Raw genomic sequence first — 20,782 nt, 5'->3', positions numbered from 1 at the left:
AGCCCCTTCAAAGGTTAAGAGATAAAAGGGGGGTCAAGAGCTGCTGACAAGTGCTGAGATTATTTCCATTCTGATAACTTCCCCTGCCCTGTTAGTGACAGCTGGCGTCAAGGTGCCAAATGGAAGTGAGAGATTCCATGACCCTGCTAAAGACCGAGTGAAGATAACACTGACCTTACAGGTCAAACATCTGTTCATTAATGGAGACATGATTTAAATGCTTTGTTTATGTCATAACAAATAAACATTTAACGAAATACAACCTGGGGAAGGATATGTAGATGGAGCATTCAGCTACATGCATGTCAATGGGCTTTGGTCCCAGAGGGCACAGAACAGGCACCTACTCAGCATACCAGCAGCCAGCCTGCCTGATTTTACCATTTATAGCTATTTTATTGTTTTGTTTTGTTTCTTCTGCTTTACTCTGCAATTTACTATAAAGTGCTGGATAAATAAAGTTTATTATTATAATTATTATTGTTTTAATTGCTAAGTTGCCGATACAGTGTGTTGGTTTCATGTTTTGTACATCAAATCACACTAACTTGATGTTAGTACAACTGAAAAATTAAAGTACATTTTCAAAGTATGCATCTAGTTCTTGCAAATAAGGATTTTATTTGATCCCAATTAAATCTGTAAGCTGTACGTTTTCTCTATTAAACTGTGTCTCGTCTTTGGTGCTAAGTGGTCATCACTGCTTTAAATCAAATATGACCTTGAGGAATGACATCATCTGCCCAAGGATTTTCTGTTGAGGTCTGAGTTTCTGTATGTGGTTCCCTTCTTTGTGGTAACTTTTGCTCTTCATGGCAAGTAACCAGTTTTACTTTTTCCATACAGCCAATTTTGCTGGTGCTGGAAGGGCACATTTATATTTTCCCTGGAGAGACCTGGGTCAGAACTGCATGTCTAAAACCTTTTATACACTGGCTAACAAAATCACCACTGTGTTAGACCAGTCAGTGATAGTAGTGAGCAGTCTTGTGTATAAGTCCTATGTGACAGTGGCAAAGATGGCTGCTTTTAACTCCCACGATTAGACCATAGGCATCATATACTGTGATAAAGGTGGTCTAATAATAGAGGCAGTGAATTGCTCCATCTTTGGTCGGGTCCTCTTATTCATTCGAGCATGTGCTCAGATGTCCTGTTAATCATGCTGATAATCCTCAACACATTCTGTGCTGTATGTGATGTACCTCTTTAACCAGAGGTGTGAATGTTCTTTCATTAGCTAATAGATACCTGCTCGTCCACTCAGGAGTTAAGGACATGACATGTAATAAGAGAGGAGACAGGACTCCCTGAATTTCACACAAGGGGAGTCTGGGGCCTCCCTCTCAGCCCCAAATCATTATTTCTAGCCGCAGCAACAGTGGCTGAGACCTGACAACAGCACAGAGGCAAAGTTCAGACAGTCAGGTGAGGATAGCACGCTTAGTTCAACTTAGAAAAGTGGATGGAAATTTCTCTTCATGTCTCTATAGCACTGCAAACTACTTTAAGATACTACTTAACACCCCAAGGCTAGAAAACAGCTATTCTTTGATTTGCAACGCTGATAGTCCTTCAACATTTTTTTTCCATTAAGACATTATGAGAATGTCTGAAGGGGCTTCATGTAAACAACTCAGTTTAACATGCCTAATTATCTGTAACTGTAGGATAGGCTTATCAGTGTAACTTGTTGTATTTCTGTTGATTTTTTGCTGCATATGAACTAGATATTTGTTTATTTATTCTTTGAAATCCTCCCTAGCCGTTTGGAGGAACAGGCAGACTTGAACAGGGATTTACTGAGCAGCTGTGAGTGATCATGCATGGTATTACAGTAGGCCTGAGTATGAGCTTTGGTTTATTGTTGACCTTGAGGCCCAGGCTCTTGGGCTTTCTTTAACTCTATTTTAAGAACAAGAGATTTGTTTTATCTCGTTCTATTTTAGAAATCACCTCACCTCAGCTTTCCAGTTTTTAGCCCTCTGCCACCACACTGTACTGGCCCACAGAGTTGTCCTGCTTAGGTCTAACTCTGCTCTTCCTCTTTCCTCATTGCCAAGCCGATGCCTGCCTTTCATCAGAACGTTTTAGTCAATATCATTCCTCTTATCCTTGTCAAAAAGTAAGCTGACACTGACAGTTTCTGATTTAGTTTACAAAAATTCATTTTGGCAATTTTGTCATTTACATTAGATTAGATTACATTGACTTTATTGTCTACCTTAGTGGAAACTTGTCTTTGGCTTCTCCAATACGTTAAATTAGAAATGAAAAACAAATTATAATACACTTCACACCATACAATGACAACTAAATCCTTTAGTTTTCTTTTTTTCCCCTGGTGCAGTTATTTTTCGTTCAGTGCTTGTATGGAAAATGGAATAAAAGATTTCTATTCTCCAGCTCGCCCTCGAGCCCTGGAATCGGCAGCCGGATGGAGGCAACTTGAACTTTGAATTTAAGGGGGGTGAGGCATCCACAGATATCTGTCTGGGCGTAACTACTGCCCTGTTAAATACCTCACAGAGTTGTTGTTGTTGTTGTGGCTTACCAACTACCTTCCCTGCGACAATTGTGAAAAGCTTGTTTTTGTGCTTCACACTCAAATTGCTATACCAGGCAGCTATGTTAAACTGTAAAATACTTTCAACAAGGCTTCTGTATGCCATTTCCAGTATGTGTGGACTCACACAAAGTCCGACCAAGGCCATGTCATCAGCATATTTAAATAGCTGCATATTGCTACTACTCACAGTCATTTGTATAAATTACATTACATTGTAAATTACTTTGTAAGTTTTAATTCTATGTATATACGTACCTGTATATTTATGTATACTTGTGTATTTCACCACGTTGTAATGTTTATAGTTCAAAATACAAGCACTATAACTTCTTTGTTGCTAGTGACTAGTCAATATGATATACTGAAGTTACATTAAAAACAATACTTCCTGTTCAGGGTTCCATGAACCCACTCATTTAAAATACAATAAATACAATACAATACAATGTTGTGCAACAGCTTGATCAGATTTTATTAAGCACTACAGGTTGTGAATAGTGATAGTTGAGGGGATCTATGGGACACAGCAGGCAAAAGGATTTCAGCAGACTCCAAAGCTTCACTCCTCATCAAACCCTTTCTGTTGCAGCCGATGAAGTTGAAATGAAAGAAAAAGAGAAACAGCTTTTAGGTCTTCAGATTAGTATTGCTTTAGTGCCACAAAGCAATGTATTCATGAGCAGACTAATATAAACTGCAGCACTGCTATTGGCCTAACTTGTACTAATACACCTAGAGCAGAGCAGCATACAAGCTAAACACAACCAAGAGAGGGCAGCACGTGTTAGAGTCAGATGCTGTAAACCTGCTACAGAGTGCATGCTTCAAACCTTGGAGCCAGCGTCACGGCTCTTGACGCGCAGCTTGTTGACCTGAGACTCAGCGATGTCAGCTCGCTCCTCAGCCTCATCCAGCTCATGCTGCAGCTTGCGGAACTTGCCAAGATGAACATTAGCTTGTTCCTCCTGTTTAGGTGAAATAAAATTTTGTTACACAGTGACAGAGGAAGAAGCCAAATAAAGACATCACTTCATACTTTTGCACTCTTACAGCTTCCTCAGCACTTCTCTTGTAGGCTTTAACTTTCAGCTGCAGCTTATCTACCAGATCTTGGAGTCGAGCAATGTTCTTGCGGTCCTCCTCAGTCTGTGGAAATAGAGATAAGGTTACGAGTTTGATTGCCTTTCAGAGAACCACACATGCAGATTAATGAACTTTGCTACATTCAACAAACCTGATAGGTAAGTTCCTTGATACGTCTCTCATATTTACGGACGCCCTTCACAGCGTCACTGCTTTTCTTCTGCTCCATCTCCACCTCATTCTCCAGCTCCCTCACCTGGTCAGGGACAATATTTTTTAGATAACAATCTTTCCAAATAACTTATTCAGCATCACTGCTGACCAAAAATTACACAAATCATAAATGCAAAGGAAATGCTCACCCTGGCCTCGAGCTTCTGCACCTGCTTCTTGCCTCCCTTCATGGCGATCTGTTCAGCTTCATCCAGACGGTGCTGCAGATCTTTGATGGTTTGCTCCATGTTCTTCTTCATACGCTCCAGGTGAGCGCTGGTGTCCTGCTCTTTCTTCAGCTCCTCTGCCATCATGGCAGCATCAGTAATGGCCTTCTTGGCCTTTTCCTCTGCGTTTCTGCACTCCTGCACTGCTTCCTCCACTTCAGTCTGAAGCTGGGATGTGTCAGCCTCCAGCTTCTTTTTGTGATTTATCAGGCTGGTGTTCTTTTATTATAAAGTTAAGACAAGTACATCATACAGTGTAGTATAGAGCAACATTTTAATAGCTAGAAAAGAATAGAATATAGTATCTGCTTGTGTGTATCTCACCTGTGAGTGCAGCAGCTGCACCCTCTCACTAACATCCAGCAGCTCTTGCTCAGCAAGTTTGCGACTTCTCTCAGTTTGCTCCAGAGCAGCTCTGAGCTCCTCCACTTCAGCCTGAAGCAGGTTGTTACGTCTCTCAACAATGGCAATGTTCTCTTTAAGATCATCATTGGCTCGCAGAGAGTCATCAAGCTGGAGCTGAGCATCCTGGGGAAAAAAAACATCTCTGGTTTCAAAGATACCATAGATGCGAGCAAAAATTGAAAGGTAAAGTCCTCTTTTTTACCTTCAAATGTGCATGAACAGATTTAAGTTGTTTCTGGGCCTCAGCTGCCTGCCTGTTGGCCTGGCTAAGCTGGATCTCCATCTCATTGAGGTCTCCCTCCATCTTCTTCTTCAGACGCAGGGCCTCATTCCTGCTGCGAGTCTCAGCCTCAAGAGAGCTCTGCAGGGTGTCAATCATCCTCTGCAGGTTCCTCTTGCACTGCTCCATCTCTTCATCTTTCTCAGCAAGTTTACGCTCCATATCTGCCTTAATCTGAGTAAACTCAAGCTGGGCTCTCAGAATCTTACCCTCTTCATGCTCAAGAGAACCCTAAGATAGACGGCAGGATTTTTGAAACCATTTACAGTACATTTCCAACTATTTTTCCCATATGCGAGAAACTGAAGATTTAAAGTTTTACCTCTGCTTCTTCAAGGGCGGACTGAATCTCGCTCTTTTCCTGCTCCAGCTGTTTACGGACCTTCTCCAACTCATGAATGGTTTTTCCTCCCTCGCCAAGTTGCTCAGTGAGGTCAGAAATCTCCTCTGTGTATGAAAGTAGTTGTATTTAATGGGCTTTTTGGCACCTTCAGTGTAAGCGTATTTCCTGCTAAAACATTCACTGATGTATTACCCTGAAGATTCTTGTTCTCTCGCTTCAAGGTCTCCAGGTGGTCTAGAGATTCTTCGTAGGAGTTTTTCAATTTGAAGAGCTCGGTGCTCAAAGACCTGGCTTCCTTCTGAGAGCTCTCCAACTCACACTGACACTCCTCATATTTCTGTTTCCACTCAGACAGGATCTAGACATTGAGACACAAGTTGTACAATTTTACATTTAAACCATCACATTGTACAGTTAGAGTTTGGAAATGTGCATTATTTGAGGACACTGTATTTGCACTATAAGGAAACTTTGAAACCCCAGGTTTTACATAAAAATGCTGTTTCAATTATTTATTATTTTTAGCCGCATGATGCTAAGCAAGTAGTTATTGATGTCATTGACAGCATTCCCAACGTATCTTTCACATGAGGTAAGAAAATACCTTGAAACATATAAAACAGGATTCAATTAATTCTAATGTGTGTAGGTGTTTTATGATTTCAAGATACTGATATACTTTGTCAAAGTTTCTTTGCTTCTTGTCCAGAGCAGCAGCAGCAGCATTAGACCTCTCCACATCCACCATGAGATCTTCAATCTCATTCTGCAGCCTGTGTTTGGTCTTCTCCAGAGAGGAACATTTAGCGTTCACAGCTTCAACAGCTTCCTCAGCCTCCTGCAGACGCTGAGCCAACTTCTTTCTGAAGATCAAAAACAAGTATCCATTGGTGCTTAACTGCTCTTTTTTATTATTATTATTTATTTATTTTCAGGCACAGGAATTTAAGGTGGTAGAGATGGGAACCTGCCATCTCCACCTGCCCTCAGACTTTTCTGCCAATCCTGGTCAACTGACTTCCACATCAACCTGCTCATCTATTCACATTCCCAAATCACCCTGAGCTGTGGACACATGTGACTCTCATTATTTCATCAGTCCTTCAGTGTCTCACCAGCCAGCTATACCTGTGCCTGTTCCCTCCTTCTGGATTTCTGCCTGTTTTATGCTACCTGTGTTCTGATCTACTGCCTTTTTATGACCTGCTGGCCTCACCCCTCTGGATTTGTGGTAGATCCTATGCAGTTATCCCAAGTGGCCATTCGAAGGAGCTACTTTCTTTATTTCCTTTCAGATAGACAAGCATTTTAAGTGATTCATGTAAAAATAATGTATTGGATATACGTTGTTTTACACAAATCATCTCCACTCATTTCTCACCACATTAGTCAGAAACACACCCAGGGCCTGTAATACAAAGCAAGTGTAACACACCCAAAATATACCCACATTTTCCTCAAGTGTACTTCTCATGAACTCTTAATCATACCACATTAAATGTGGTATGATTAGATTCATGTTCTTGTATATACTGGACTCACTTGGCCTCCTCCAGTTCCTCGGTTCTCTGGATGGCATCAGTTTCGTACTTAGTTCTCCACTGAGCCACCTCAGAGTTGGCCTTGGACATGCTGCGCTGCAGTTCAGCCTTCGCCTCCTGCTCCTCCTCATACTGCTCCCTGAGCAGGTCACAGTCATGGCGAGCAGACTGCACTGCGTGGGCTAATGCATTCTTGGCCTGGATTGATATTGATAATATGACTATAATATTCTCTTGGACATCAGCAACTATGTTTGGGATGTAAAGATAAAATAGTCCATTTTGCCATCTTCATACCTTTATTTCCTCTTCTAGTTGTCTTTTTAGATCCTCAAGTTGTTGATTGTAGGAATTCTTTCCTCTGGTCAGTTGAGAAACAAGTGATTCTTTTTCCTCCATCTGTCTTGAGAGCTCATCTAGAGAAGTCAGGTTAGATTATGTTTTAGAATTGCATTGTTCTACATTGAAGAAGTTTATTAATTCAGGGGAAACAAGTATAACACTGACCGTTCTCAGCTTGAAGCTTAGCTTTCTGGGTGGTGAAGTCGTGGAGGGATCTCTGATATTCATCACACTTGGTTCTGTATTCATTCATTTGATCCTCCAAAGTTCTGCAGGTCTTCTCCAACGTAGTCTTCAAAGAAATATACAACGATTCACATGTATTATTTATTCGCTGCTCTAATACTATGGGTAATATTAACAGCTAGGGACTAAATATGTTCCCCTGTCTTGGCATTTATTCACTATTTTGCACTCACAATTCCAGCTCAGAGTAACAGACGATTTTATGTTAAATTTTGCTCATCTCATCCACCTACCCTAATAAGAACAGTAAGTTGGAGGTGTTTGTGGGTATGTTTCAGGTACTAATCTGTCATCATTCAAATAACTACCACTTTGGCAGCTATTTCCACCAGTTGTGGAGATTTGCCTTGAGCATCTTCATGCTTACATACCTTAGATTTAACTACTTGTTCCATACTGGCAACCACATCATCCAGCTCCAGTCTGAGCTCACTCTTCTCCTTCTCCAGTTTCTGCTTGACTCTCTGCAGGTTGTCAATCTGCTCTCCCAGGTCAGCTACACTGTCAGCTTGTTTCTTCCTGAGTGTGGCAGTGGTGGCTTCATGCTGCAGAGTGGACTCTTCAAGGTCTCTGCGGAGTTTCAGGAATTCAGCCTCCCTCTTCTTGTTCATCTCAATCTGGGCAGCCGTTGCTCCACCAGCCTCCTCCAGCCTCTCACTGATCTCCTCCAGCTCTCTGGACAAGTCTGCTCTCTGCTTCTCCACCTTGGCTCGGGCAGCTCGCTCTGCTTCAAGCTCTTCCTCCAGCTCCTCTACACGAGCCTAGTTTTCAGAACATGTTTAACTGTAACAGCACTTTGGGAAAATGTTGACATTTAAGTAAGACCCACTAGTGCACATTTTTACCTGCAGCTCTTTCAGTTTCTTCTGGAGTTGAATGATTATCGCCTGTTCATCTTCAATTTTGCCGTTCAGCTGGCTGATCTCAAAGTCTTTCCTGCATGGTTTTGTTTAATCAGAATTGGCTAATTAAAACTGTGTACATATTATTACACGATCATACTGAATTAACAATACCATGATGAATATGTACTTTTTCAGGCGCTCCTCCAGCTGTTGCTTGTCATTTTCTAAATCCATCACGGTCTCCTGGGTCAACTTTAAGTCTCCCTCCAGCTTTCTCTTAGCTCTCTCAAGGTCCATTCGAACCTTCTTCTCTTGCTCAAGAGATCCTTCAAGCTTAATGCAAATAAATGTGATTCCAGCATTTGTGAAATGTTTAATTATTCATACTTAAAATGTCATCTAATTAGTAACATTTTAATATGGATTCTTACATCATCCACTTGCTGCTCCAGCTTAGCCTTGGCCTTGGTCAGAGTGTTGACTTTGTCTTCTTCACTCTGCAGATCATCCAGTGTTTGCTGATGAGCTTCCTGTAGGGCTTTCTTTTCCTTGGTCAGCTTGGCAATGATTTCATCCAGAGCAGCCATCTCCTCAGTCAGGTTCTTTACCTGTGAAATATGAAAATATGAATTACTAAATGCTTCATAAAGTTGTCTGTGTTGAAGCAAAAGGTTACGTCAATAGTCATACCTTGTTCTCAGTGGCATGCTTTTCTTTCTCCACTTTAGCCAGAGTTAACTCTAAGTCATCAATGTCTTTCTTCAGCTCAGAACACTCATCCTCCAGCTTCCTCTTCTTAGCAGTAAGCTCAGCATTCATCTCCTCTTCATCCTCCAGCCTTTCTGTCAGCTCTTTGGCTTTTGCCTCCAGTTGAATTTTGTTTTTGATCAGCCCCTCACATCTTTCCTCTGCATCGCAGAGATTGTCTTGCTCCTGCAAAACATTTAACCTCATGAGCAAATACCTTAATGAGATGTTCAATGGAAAATATCAGTATAGTGCCATTCTCACCGCTTGAACTTGGAGCTGCAGGTCATTCTTCTCTTGGAGAAGAGTTACCATTTTCTCCTCTAGTTCCTTTCTACGAGCTTCAGATTTTGCGTAAGCCTCTTTCAGCTTCAGGAATTCTTCTTTCATGTTGGCCATCTCTTTTTCTGCCTCAGCAGATCTCAACAGAGGTTTAATCTTGAAGAACAGCTTCATCCAGGGCCAATTTTTGACCCCCATGAATGAACGGACATTCCATTGGATCACTAATAATGCATCCCTAAAATATTTTAAAAGAAAATAAATGGCTTTCATTAAATATACAAATTACAAACCAGTTATCTTTAGTGACCAATATCAGCCGGATACAAAAGATACCTGCGCTCCACCATCTTTTGATACTCAATGCGAGACAAAAGACCACGAGATCTGGCTTGAATAGCAGTGATGATTTTGGAGAGACGCTCGTCTCTCATCTCCTCAAGCAGACCCAACAGTCCAGCCTTGAAGAACACCTAACACCAGTGGGTATTTAATATATTACATTTTTCCCAATCTTTTTCATCTCCTTCTAGAATGTTTCACTTTTCCCAATATCAGAATAACTTCAGATGATACCTTGGTGTGTCCAAACTTGTACTGGTTGTGATCAATATCTAGAGACCCAAGAAGTTTCTCAGCTCCCTTCCTGCTATCAATGAACTGACCATCAGGGATAGCAGCTGGATTCAGGATGCGATATCTGGAAAAGAAATCAATGATACCCTGGAGAATGATATTCACTTTTTCTTTTGTAATTCTGAAGCATTTTAACATTTGATATATGAGATAATACCTCTGTTTGAAATCTCCGTAGAGGATCCTGTTGGGGAAGCCCTTTCTGCAGATCCTGATGCCTTCCAGCACACCGTTACAGCGCAGCTGGTGCATCACCAGAGGATTCTCCATGGCCCCAGGAGTCTTGGTCTCATTGGGGATGATGCAGCGTACAAAGTGAGGGTGAGTAGACCTCAAGTTGGTCATCAGCTTGTTCAGGTTCTCCTGTGGAGGTAATTCAAACCCTGTTTAACACCCTGTTTAACACCCAGATGATTACTGTGGCACATTTAATGTAAAATAGTAATGTAATGGTCATCAGCTTGTTCAGGTTTTCCTTTCAATAGAGTGAATCATACATTTATAAATCCTTCCCGCTAAAGTATTCAGCAGCATATGAAATACCATATTTTAGGGTAAAAACAAGATACAGTCATAGACAGTACCCTATGAAGAGCAGACACAGTCTGAAATGATGATCCCTTTTTCTTCTTCTCTTTTTTGCCTTCAACAGCTTCGGCCATAGCTGTACAAACATGTTTAAACTTAGAGCCAGACAAAAAAAAAAAACCTTTGTCATCTGAAGTTGAAAAGATTCATGCCAGGGTACCTGAATCTGCTCCAGCATAATTTGCAAAGAGCAAAGATAACAGCTTGAGAGTCGACTTCTGGTACAGTCCTACAACAGTCTCATTCAGAGGATCCTTGTTCTTCACCAGCCAGTTGTTGATATTATAATCAACAGTTCCAGCATAGTGCATCAGGGCAAAATGGGCCTCTGGTTTTCCTTTGACAATTCTGGGCTTCTGGAAGTTGGCAGATTTCCCCAGATGGTTGTCATAGAGCTTAGCTTTAAAGGTGGCATCAGAGGCTTTGGGAAACATGCACTCCTCTTCAAGGATGGACATGATACCCATGGGCTGAGGGGACAAAATAGAAGTAGTTCACAGATCGTACTTTTTAATTGATTTGTATTCATGAACATGTACTGTAAATAATCACCTTTTCAATCAGGTCAATACAGGCCTGCAAGTCCATGCCAAAATCAATGAAAGTCCATTCAATGCCCTCTTTCTTGTACTCTTCCTGCTCCAGCACAAACATGTGGTGGTTGAAAAACTGTTGCAGTTTTTCATTTGTGAAGTTGATGCACAGCTGCTCAAAGGTGTTGAACTGCAATGAGGAAAATAGTGAGATTGTCCATTCATTTTATATTGAAAGGGTTGGTTTGTTGTGTGCTAATAACCTCACTTACATCAAAGATCTCAAATCCAGCAATGTCCAGTACGCCAATGAAGTATTGGCGTGGTTGCCTGGTCTCCAGTGACTGGTTGATTCTTACTACCATCCACAGGAACATCTTTTCATAAACAGCCTTGGATAGAGCTCCAACGGCATAGTTCACCTGTCAAACAGGCAATATATTTTTTACTACAAATCAAGAAAAACTTAATTTTTCAGCCTATGCAGAAGTAGCCATATAGAAAACATAATGTGTTAATGTATTAGATATAGAATCTTATAACAAATATTTAAGTTGATTTTTTTTTTGTTTCTTACCTGAGCGATATTTTGTCCCTTGGTGACCCACTCATTTCCTACTTTGACTCTTGGGTGACAGAGACCTTTGATGAGGTCAGCAGAGTTCAGGCCCATCAGATAAGCTACTTTGTCAGCATCTGAAGAAGGAAAGTGAAAGCTGTAAAACTGCCTATTTAGGCCAGTGTTGCTCTTTGTTGGTTCTGACAACAAAACTTCTCTAACCTTCAGTGCCGTCAGCCTCTGCCTGCTCCTCTCGTTGTTTCTGCTTGAACTTCATGTTGCCATGATGCATGATGGCACCAGTCAGCTTGTACACAGAGTTCTTTTCCTCTTGAGTAAAGCCCAACACATCAAAGGCACTCTATGGAAGATCACATGATAACTTTGTGGCTGTTCACACATCCAGTGTAGATATAGGACTGCAGCACTAATCACTTTTGCCATCTTAGGCACCATTGTTGTATTAAAACAGTTTAAACAGAACATGCTGCAGGCAAAAGCTCTCTTTTTTTTCCCCACAAGAAATTAACAACTTCCTTGTGTGGAGTTCAGCAACTGCATTTGAACATAAATGTAGAGGAGTGTGTGTACATTAGTTGCTCAACAAAACACAAACAATGAACTACATTAGAGGCCAGAAACTGCCTCCTACTTTGTATCTGTATGTGTGAGTGCAGCGAAAGGCCGCGTTAAGATCGACTCCAGGCCTGCATTCATTTGAATGGTGCAAGTCTATTAACACAGCAGGGGTGCTATCACAGAAGGCTCTAGCAAAACAATCCAAGGCTGTTGCTAATTTTTACTGCATGATGACGTCTCTGGCAAGGTGCTACAATGGTCATTCAAATATATGCAAGCACACATTCCTGGTAGATTAGTTTGTAACCTGAATATTTTATTTGTACTGTTTACCTTGCCATTGACACGACGAAAGATAAAACAGTTGATAGTTGCCATGATAACTTTACAAAGTTGTAAAATCCGGTCTCATAGTATTGTTCAGTGTTTTGGTGGCTGACAACTTTTTAAACCCATTCATCTGTTACTCCAATTGAACTTCTTGAGTCATATTTCATTATCTAGCCAGTCCTTTTAAACAACGCACCCCACTCCCACAGCCCCCTGCCATGTTTTCATACAGGCCAGTTTTCAGTCTGAATCCTACAAAACTCATATTTAGTAATTATGATTAAAGTTTAATGTCAACTTGTAAAAAGGAATGAGTGAGAGCCTGACATCTGTTGCCATCAGCTCATCTGCATCATCAATAGAGGCCACTTGGGTTTCCCCCTGAGAGATGAAGGCGTAGTCATAGGGATTATTTGTGATCAACAGCATTTCTGGAGGAATAAAGAGAGGGACAAGGTCAGACAGATTGACACACTACTGCAGTAAAACTCTGATGACAACTATGTTTTTGTTTGTTTGTTTGTTTGTTTGTTTGTTTGTTTGTTTGTTTGTTTTCCATGTTGGTCAACCACCACTTAAGCACTGAACCACATACTAACCCAGGATTTCAGGCTTCTTGTTGGACAGAATCTGGTAGAAAATGTGGTAATCCCTCTCAGCCTTGAGCTGGAAGATCACACGGGACTTCTCCAGAAGATCTGACAGATGACAAATACAAGAGTGAAAATACTCCCATGTGAAACCCAATGTATTACTACATTATTAAACACAAATTCCATTTATATTATTAGTGTATGAACTGTAGGATTAGGGTGTTTGTTCTTACATGTTTCAATATCAGCAGAGGCTAGTTTTCCCCTGGTATCAAAATGAATTCGGATGAATTTACCCTGAAAGGATAAAGTTTGCATTTTTGAAAAAACTTTGATATCTACTGCTGCTACTGATTGTGTTTTCATTGGATCTTGTTTCATAACTCAGTCACAAAAGAATTAGACCCTCACAAATCTGGAGGAGTTGTCATTCCTGATGGTCTTGGCATTACCGAAGGCCTCTAGAGCAGGGTTTGCCTGAATGATTTGATCCTCCAGGGTACCCTGTCAAAGACAAACAGTGTGTATGCTCAATTTGTAATTCATATTTAAAGCTACACAAAGAAACTTTTGCAGCCTCTGGTGGCATCAAGTGATATTTTTTCTGTTTATCAATGTTTGAAGAACTTCCAGACGCACAACTATTGTAACACAGTAGCTGTTGAAATTGGAGACCATGAACGGGGTTTGCCTTTGTTGGTGAATTTGTTATTTTTAAGTTTGATTTGTGAAGATTTCCAGGCAGTGTCACTTTACACCAGTAATTTAAATGGGTAAGAAAAATATATTCCATTTCAGTTGAAAGGGGTAAGAATTGATGGTCAGCATTTATCTTTTTGTTGTATACCAGTGTTATTTGTACTTTTTGCCAGTTTAAGGCTCCCCAGAATTCCTCCAACAACACACATTTGATAGAGCTCATTAGTTACCTTGTCTTTGGCATTGGGGTCTTTCTTCACGTTTCCAGCTGCAATACTTGCAAAATACTGGATGACTCGCTTTGTGTTAACAGTCTTTCCTGCACCAGATTCTCCACTGTAATTACAGAATAGACAAAGTCAATGATAAACACTTATATTGGCGTAATGTAGAATAACATTTTATTTCAGACCATGTACTGTCACGCTTTTCAAGCATAGAAGATATTACGTACGTGATCAGAATTGACTGGTTTTCACGGTCTACAAAAACAAATTTGCAGAGTGTACAATTCGGTTAGTCTCAAGATTCAGCATTATTATGTGTAACAAAGTTTGCCAAAAACGATATCTGTCTTAGTTTTACCTGCCAGCATGTACTGGTAGGCATTGTCAGAGATTGAGAAAATATGAGGAGGAGCTTCACTTCTCTTCTTTCCTCTGTAGGCAACAACCACTTCCTGGTTGTAGACTGGCAGCCACTTGTAGGGGTTGACAGTCACACAGAACAGCCCAGAGTAGGTCTGTAATTCACAGATGAATCATTGTTTTCACATCAAGAATTTGCCATTGATAAATTAAAGCATTTTATATCCTGATCAGTTCAGGTTTTGGACAGGTTTTGTGTACTTGTGTCTTTCAGTCCATTATTCTGTTTTAGCTGACATAGAGAAAACTAATGGCAATGGAACAACATTTATTTAAAAATAGGGAGAATTAACTCTGAATACATTTTGATGAGCGTAAAACTACTGTTTTATTGCATCCAGATAGGTTTCAGCACAATGCTTACTCAGCAAAGCTGGGGTTTGTGGAACTTTTATGCTATGCTGAACTTTTATGAATCGTACTTTGAGTGGTGCACAGCACAGTTTATTGACAAAACCTGTTTATTGGATTGTAGGCTACTCACATAGATCATCCATGCTGCATAACGTTCTTTGAGGTTAAACAGCACAGCCGGCTCATGGAGGAAGGTCAACATAGCCATGTCCTCGATCTTGTCAAACTTTGGAGGATTCTGTTGCAGAATCTGGGAGTCTTTGACGGTCACAGACTAAGGAAAACAAACAAATGCAGTTTTTGGAATAATATGTCACAGTTACATATTTTCACCTGGAATTTTTTTTTTTTTTTTTTTTTGAGTGAGTAAAAACATTTAAACAGTTTCTGATATCTGCTACTGCTGTGCTACCCTGTTATCATCAGCACTGCTTATGTAACATTACAAAGCATGCCACACATTGTTATTGCCAGATGGCAGCAATGCCTCGTTTCATCACTCAGCTGGTCAGTGTAGTGGCTGGAGACGCTTTAAGTGCAGTAGTATTGGAGCTCCAATTTAAACTTACATTCGCTCGAGGAGGACACTTAGAATCAGTCATACATTTACATCATCATTCATCCTATCATTTACACTCAGATTAACACTTGCTCGCAAACGAGGACTCCCACACAGACTCTCACTCAAACTCACATCTAATATGTTTCCTGTGCTGCTTTAATTGACGCTGGTGACTGGAGTAACCCAGTTATTCAGAGTGACTAAATGGATTCAGTTATTTTTCTGGGACAGATTGGTTTCAAATGCACTAACCGATGAAGTGGAGCAGTCTTTGGTTTCATAGTGCTTATTCTTTGGCATAGTAGGCAGGTTAAGGCAAAACCTTTTCATTGTGAATCCATTAGTCACAGATTTTTCACAGTCTGACATAACTTTTATCTCTACCAGTTTACAAACTTCTGTCCTCAGCCTGCCTTGTACTTATGGTTATCCCCAGATTTTTTGCAATTGCTGTATTTCAGCATTGCGCTTACATTCATTTTTGTATATGTTGGTATGTTAAACTTTGGCTTTAGGTTCATAGTAATTTTATCATTGGAACTATGACATGAACACCATATGTGTGGTTTGATAATGCAAACTGAATATCTGACTGGTATAATGTAACCACTGACCTTCCCATGCTGTGTATCTACAGTGACCTTGTCTCCATCTCGGCTTGTGATGGTTGCCTTCACAAACTCTTCCACTGGATCCGGTACAAAGCATTCCTTCTTTATGTCGAAGGGACGTGTCGATGCCTCCATACGATCCCTGTCCGACTTCCTCAAGTACGGGGCAGCTGCCCCAAACACAGCCATCTCTGCATCCCCCATGGCTGCACAAATGTACATACAGGTAATACTGACTGATAAAGGCTTCACTCTGTATCTGATACTTCACTTTAATATCTGTATTGTCATACCTCAAGGAATTCTTACAAATCTTTCTTTAGCATTTTGATTTTAGCTATTTATAAATCCATCTTAGTCTTCTACAAATTATGTCAATCTTTAACTCTATGATATTGATTGCTAGAAAAGTATTAGTAAGGAGAATTTACCAGTGGGTTCAACTCAGATGACAAGCTCAGACTTCAGAGTATAATTCAATGATCCACCTGAAGTTAGCAGAGAAAACTATAAGTAGGATATTTTCAGGTTATTGAAAGTCTGAATTAAAGCAGTATACTCACATCAACATTTTATTAAATTTGATTATTAAACCATTTTTATGAATAAGATCATGGTTAAATATATTTACCCTTAGATTAGACAATGAGAAAAATACAGTATGAAAAACAGTATGAATACAAAATACAACCAGTTGTGCAGACTTACAGAGGCCAGGTGAAGCGGCTGCTAGACCTGCAGGGAGGCCAGAGATCAAATATATAACCCCACATAACCCTGCCTTACAAGGCCAAAGGCACCACCCTAACCTGCTAACTAACACACACACACACACACACACACACACACACACACACACACACTCATACACCCACACACACACACACACACACACACACTTCTTCCCTCTCACACACAGAGATGTGTTTCCATCACTTCAGAGGACATTACATTGACTTACACTCATTCCCTGGAAACTTATCCTAACAATAACTATAACCACTCCTCGCCTAAATCTAACTTCACCCCAGGTGTTCACCCTAAAATTTAATGATTTACATTATGGGAACTGTTCATTGTGTGTGTTCATTATGTTTTTATTTCCCATAAGCAAGGAGAGTCTCCACAATGTGACTATGTAAACAGATCTATCACCACATAATGTGAGTAATACACATCCATGAACACGCACGCACACACACGAACACACACATACACACACACACACGCACACACACACACACACACACACACACACGTACACTGTGGTAATCGCCATCACTTTCATCGCTTATGACAGGGCTCTCCATGGCTCTCATGATGTCTGGCTGCCCTCTCTGCTCACATTCAAATAATGTGATTTTTCGGGAGCAGCGCCAGGAACTTTCTCCTGCATAACTCATGTGTGACTCACCCAACCATAGCCTCTCTATCTCTAATTCTACCACACTTTTTAAATTCTTTGTCCAAGTGAGGAGTGGTTGTGGACAGTAACCAGATGCTATTTATTGCTGGTGAGGGGGAGCAAAGAGAGGCAGAGTGTAACAGGAAAGGCATGAATCGCTACCTAGGTCAAAAATACAATAACTTGACAATGTATCAAGTCCACATGTCATTTTCAATTTATTCATTAATCTGGCTGCTCCACACTAATGGCCAGAGTATATGGTATGTGGTTTGTGTGCATCAGTGACCAGTGAGTTCTGGATAACTTTTTTGCTCTGAAAAAAAGCAAATATTAATATTTCAACATTCTGGGAGCTGTTTACAGTTGTCTGTGGAACAGTACACCTCTATGGCAATGCACAGAGGACATCTTTACCATCTCAATGGCCCATCCCAAAGCACAAGGGCAGAGATTCAGCAACAAAATTCATTCTAAGAAAACAAGGCTCCAGACCTTCAAAAGAGAGTGACTCTACCACCCTGTAGAGAAACGTGACTGAGGCTGCTTGTATGGACTCTTTTGGCCCTGATTTTTTGACATAAGTCTCAGTGGGGTGCTCTTATTGAACATCTATTGTGGTCATGCACTGTCCATAACAAACACCCTTTGCACGATGAGGTAGTTGATATGTTTATTTGGTAAGAATATGTAAGGCTTTAGATTGGTAACCAACTTCTGTGGCTACATGTCCTGGACACCCAGGTCATCATGTGGTGGTCAGTTAACAACTTCTAAAGTTACTTGTTAAACTTGTGTATACCGAGCTCTCACGGCAGGATTGCAGCCATGATTTTCCACTCTCTGACAGTTTTTTGGAGATCGTCAACAAAATCTCCCAGATCAAATCTGTATTTGCTTGGCAACCACAATTTGAATGCTATGTGTGAAATAGAGATGCAATTAACTTAAGTGGTTAAGTTGGTTAACCACTGAGAATATTTTTTATTGGTTATGCATGTCGATCTATAACTTAATTTGTATATACACACACACACACACACACACACACACACACACACACAGTGTGATGCACCCTGGTCTGAGGCCATCACTCAGTTGCTGTGTGGAATGGCTGAGACCAATATGCTTCCAATCAGTGTGGTTGAGGTCGAGGGATTCAAAGAGCTAGTTTGGTACCTCAAGACAGAGTATGTTATTCCAACGGGAGCTGCTGTGATTAAATGAATTGAGGCAAAGAAGAATGAGCTAAAAGTCAAGCTAGCCAGCACAAAGAAGCTAGCTCTGAACTCCAACTGCTGGACAGCTCTCACAGACTAAAGTTACACCACAACTACCTGCTACTTCATCAGTGGTGACTATAGCAGGGTCTCTGTTATCTGCTAATTACCAGGAAAATGTGTTGAAGTTTGACTTATTTAAATATCTCTTCTCACAATGTCTGATGAAAATGCTTCTCTGATGTCTGCTTTCTTTCACTCCTCTCCCAATTCACTAAATTAAGGATTTATTTCAACCAAACCACAGGTGGTGGTGATCATTGGAACAGTGAAATACAAACCACCAACCACCAGGATCTTACGCTTTGACGAAAAGGTCAATCTCTGTAGGGATCCTTTGCATAATGTTGTCTGTCAGAATAACAATCTGAGCCTGTCAGTGGCAAAAACACTTTTAGTGGACATACTTTGACAGTTGTCCAAATGCTCAAAGGGGATACATGTGGTCCATTTCTGCAATACTCTCACTCAATACTGGACCAATTTCAAATATTGTCTCTATGCGCTTATCTATGAATATTCAAATAGTTTCCCCTCTGTCACCCCCCAACTCTCCACTGCTCCCCTGCGGTTCAAGCATACCTGCTCACCTTCAACTGTGCTCACCACATACACAAACCACATTTTCTGGCAGAAAACCCTGGAGGAAAACAGCATGTATACAAGTTAATTAGCTATATCTTGCTAACGCTATTCTAGCAGCTTATGAGAACAACCATTATCATGGCATGAATTCTTCATGAGTGAGCCCAAGCTATATAAAGTTTTCTGTCAGAATTATAGTAATGAATATAGCTGTAATCTTATTCATCAGTTTAGCTAACCGTTGTGAGTAATGTTTACCATAACTTTCTTTGTCAACATCCCAAAACCATATGAATTGTCCTCTCAGAATTTGACACAAATGATCACGTAACTTGGCAGGCCAACGTTGGCTGGCATTATCTGGCACACTGCAGATTTGTTGGGCAAAATCAATGCATAAAATGCAAGAAAAATAAACTTACCAGTTGACCAACATGTTGGCTCATTTATTAAGAAAGATTAATGGATGGAACAATATTGAGCTTCTGTATAAGTTTTGTGGAAAAAAGTATGTGTGGCAAATTTTCAAAACAATGTTCTGGAAAATGGCTACTACAAACCAGAGTTTTCTGTGTCTGAGGTTTTCAGGTTGTTTGGTAATTCACAAAGACTCACCAGTTGTCCTCTTCAACTTTGCAACCAAAAACAGAACACATCTCTGCCGTCATTTTAAAAATAGTGAAACTTAGCCTACACCTGGTTCCTCCTATAATACCCCTCATTTCACCGTAGCCCCACTCTGCAAATTGATGGGATTGGTTTGTTAGGTATGTGCCGTATTAGAACCTGGCTGTTTGAATCTGTGTTTTTGAGACTGCCATTGACACACTGCAGTTGCAAGGTGAAAATACTCCATGGTGTTGACTGCTTATTTCGTTCATGCTCACTCGTGGTCTTGTAGCATATAGAAAACACCATATTGACATAATAACAATGTTAAAAACTTGATTTTCAGCAGCAGGGACCAAATAAAGAGGCCATGTTGGTTACGGGTCAGGAAGCAATGCAACAAGCTACAGCCAATGAGAGCAGACATGGGCTGGAGGAGAGCAGGATTCAAGAAGGAGAGACAGAAGAGCATAGGAGCAGTAGCTAGAAACCACATGCTTCATGAAAACAGCAACTAAAACTGGTGTATTGTTGCTGCAAATCAGTGCACAAATAGCTTGGACAGTTTGTTTCTCGCAAACGTCATTTTGCAATAACAAAATCCTGCCCTGCACATGCTATTGTGTCATTTCCTGTGTAACTTCTTGCATGTTTTCGTGACAAACCATAGTTGAGAGACCTGACAGACTCGTCAGAGATTCCTCTTGGTGAAAGATCTTGTAATGTGGTCAATCAGTTGCTGCCCCAAGTAAGGGGATTCACGTAACACAGAGTCTTTGCTCAAAAAGGGTTAAGGTGTACCATCAGATTGACAGACAGATTGGTGCAGTGTTGGTAGTGGTGCAGGCCCTGTGTTTGGGAAAGATGAGCTTGGAGGTGAAGTTCTCAATTACCAGTTGATTTATGCTCCAACCCTTACCAATGTCGTGAGCTCTGGATAGCTGGAGCCTACCCTTACTGTCATTGGGTGAGAGGCAGGGTACACATGTGAACATGTCTGCAGTCTGTCACAGGGCCGATATATACTGTATAGGCAGACAACCATTCACACCCACAGGCTATTTAGAATTGACAGTTAACCAAACCTCA

At 40.7% G+C, this 20,782-nt stretch overlaps 1 protein-coding gene across 1 annotated transcript; it reads right to left on the bottom strand.

Annotated features, from left to right (window-relative positions):
- Positions 1 to 3,024: 3,024 nt before the first annotated feature.
- Positions 3,025 to 16,302, bottom strand: LOC143329099 (myosin-7-like). Its single transcript, XM_076744815.1, has 38 exons — positions 16,246 to 16,302; positions 15,818 to 16,020; positions 14,772 to 14,915; positions 14,226 to 14,382; positions 14,095 to 14,122; positions 13,871 to 13,976; positions 13,353 to 13,445; positions 13,175 to 13,238; positions 12,948 to 13,046; positions 12,676 to 12,779; positions 11,662 to 11,800; positions 11,458 to 11,576; positions 11,153 to 11,302; positions 10,900 to 11,070; positions 10,508 to 10,817; positions 10,344 to 10,423; positions 9,917 to 10,122; positions 9,700 to 9,823; positions 9,460 to 9,596; positions 9,106 to 9,361; positions 8,785 to 9,027; positions 8,526 to 8,702; positions 8,282 to 8,427; positions 8,095 to 8,185; positions 7,621 to 8,010; positions 7,169 to 7,295; positions 6,959 to 7,077; positions 6,663 to 6,859; positions 5,800 to 5,983; positions 5,313 to 5,478; positions 5,100 to 5,224; positions 4,700 to 5,008; positions 4,417 to 4,620; positions 4,015 to 4,311; positions 3,804 to 3,908; positions 3,620 to 3,715; positions 3,400 to 3,534; positions 3,025 to 3,149 (listed from the first exon to the last, which is right to left on the bottom strand). The coding sequence occupies exons 2-38, from the start codon at positions 16,016 to 16,018 to the stop codon at positions 3,129 to 3,131; spliced, it is 5,820 nt and encodes a 1,939-aa protein (XP_076600930.1). The 5' UTR covers positions 16,019 to 16,020; positions 16,246 to 16,302; the 3' UTR covers positions 3,025 to 3,128.
- Positions 16,303 to 20,782: the final 4,480 nt, after the last annotated feature.

This window comes from Chaetodon auriga, chromosome 12 (genome assembly GCF_051107435.1).
Source record: "Chaetodon auriga isolate fChaAug3 chromosome 12, fChaAug3.hap1, whole genome shotgun sequence".
NCBI lineage: Eukaryota > Metazoa > Chordata > Actinopteri > Chaetodontiformes > Chaetodontidae > Chaetodon > Chaetodon auriga.
Note: the sequence above shows the minus strand (reverse complement) of the source record. Positions and strands in the feature narration are given on the sequence as shown.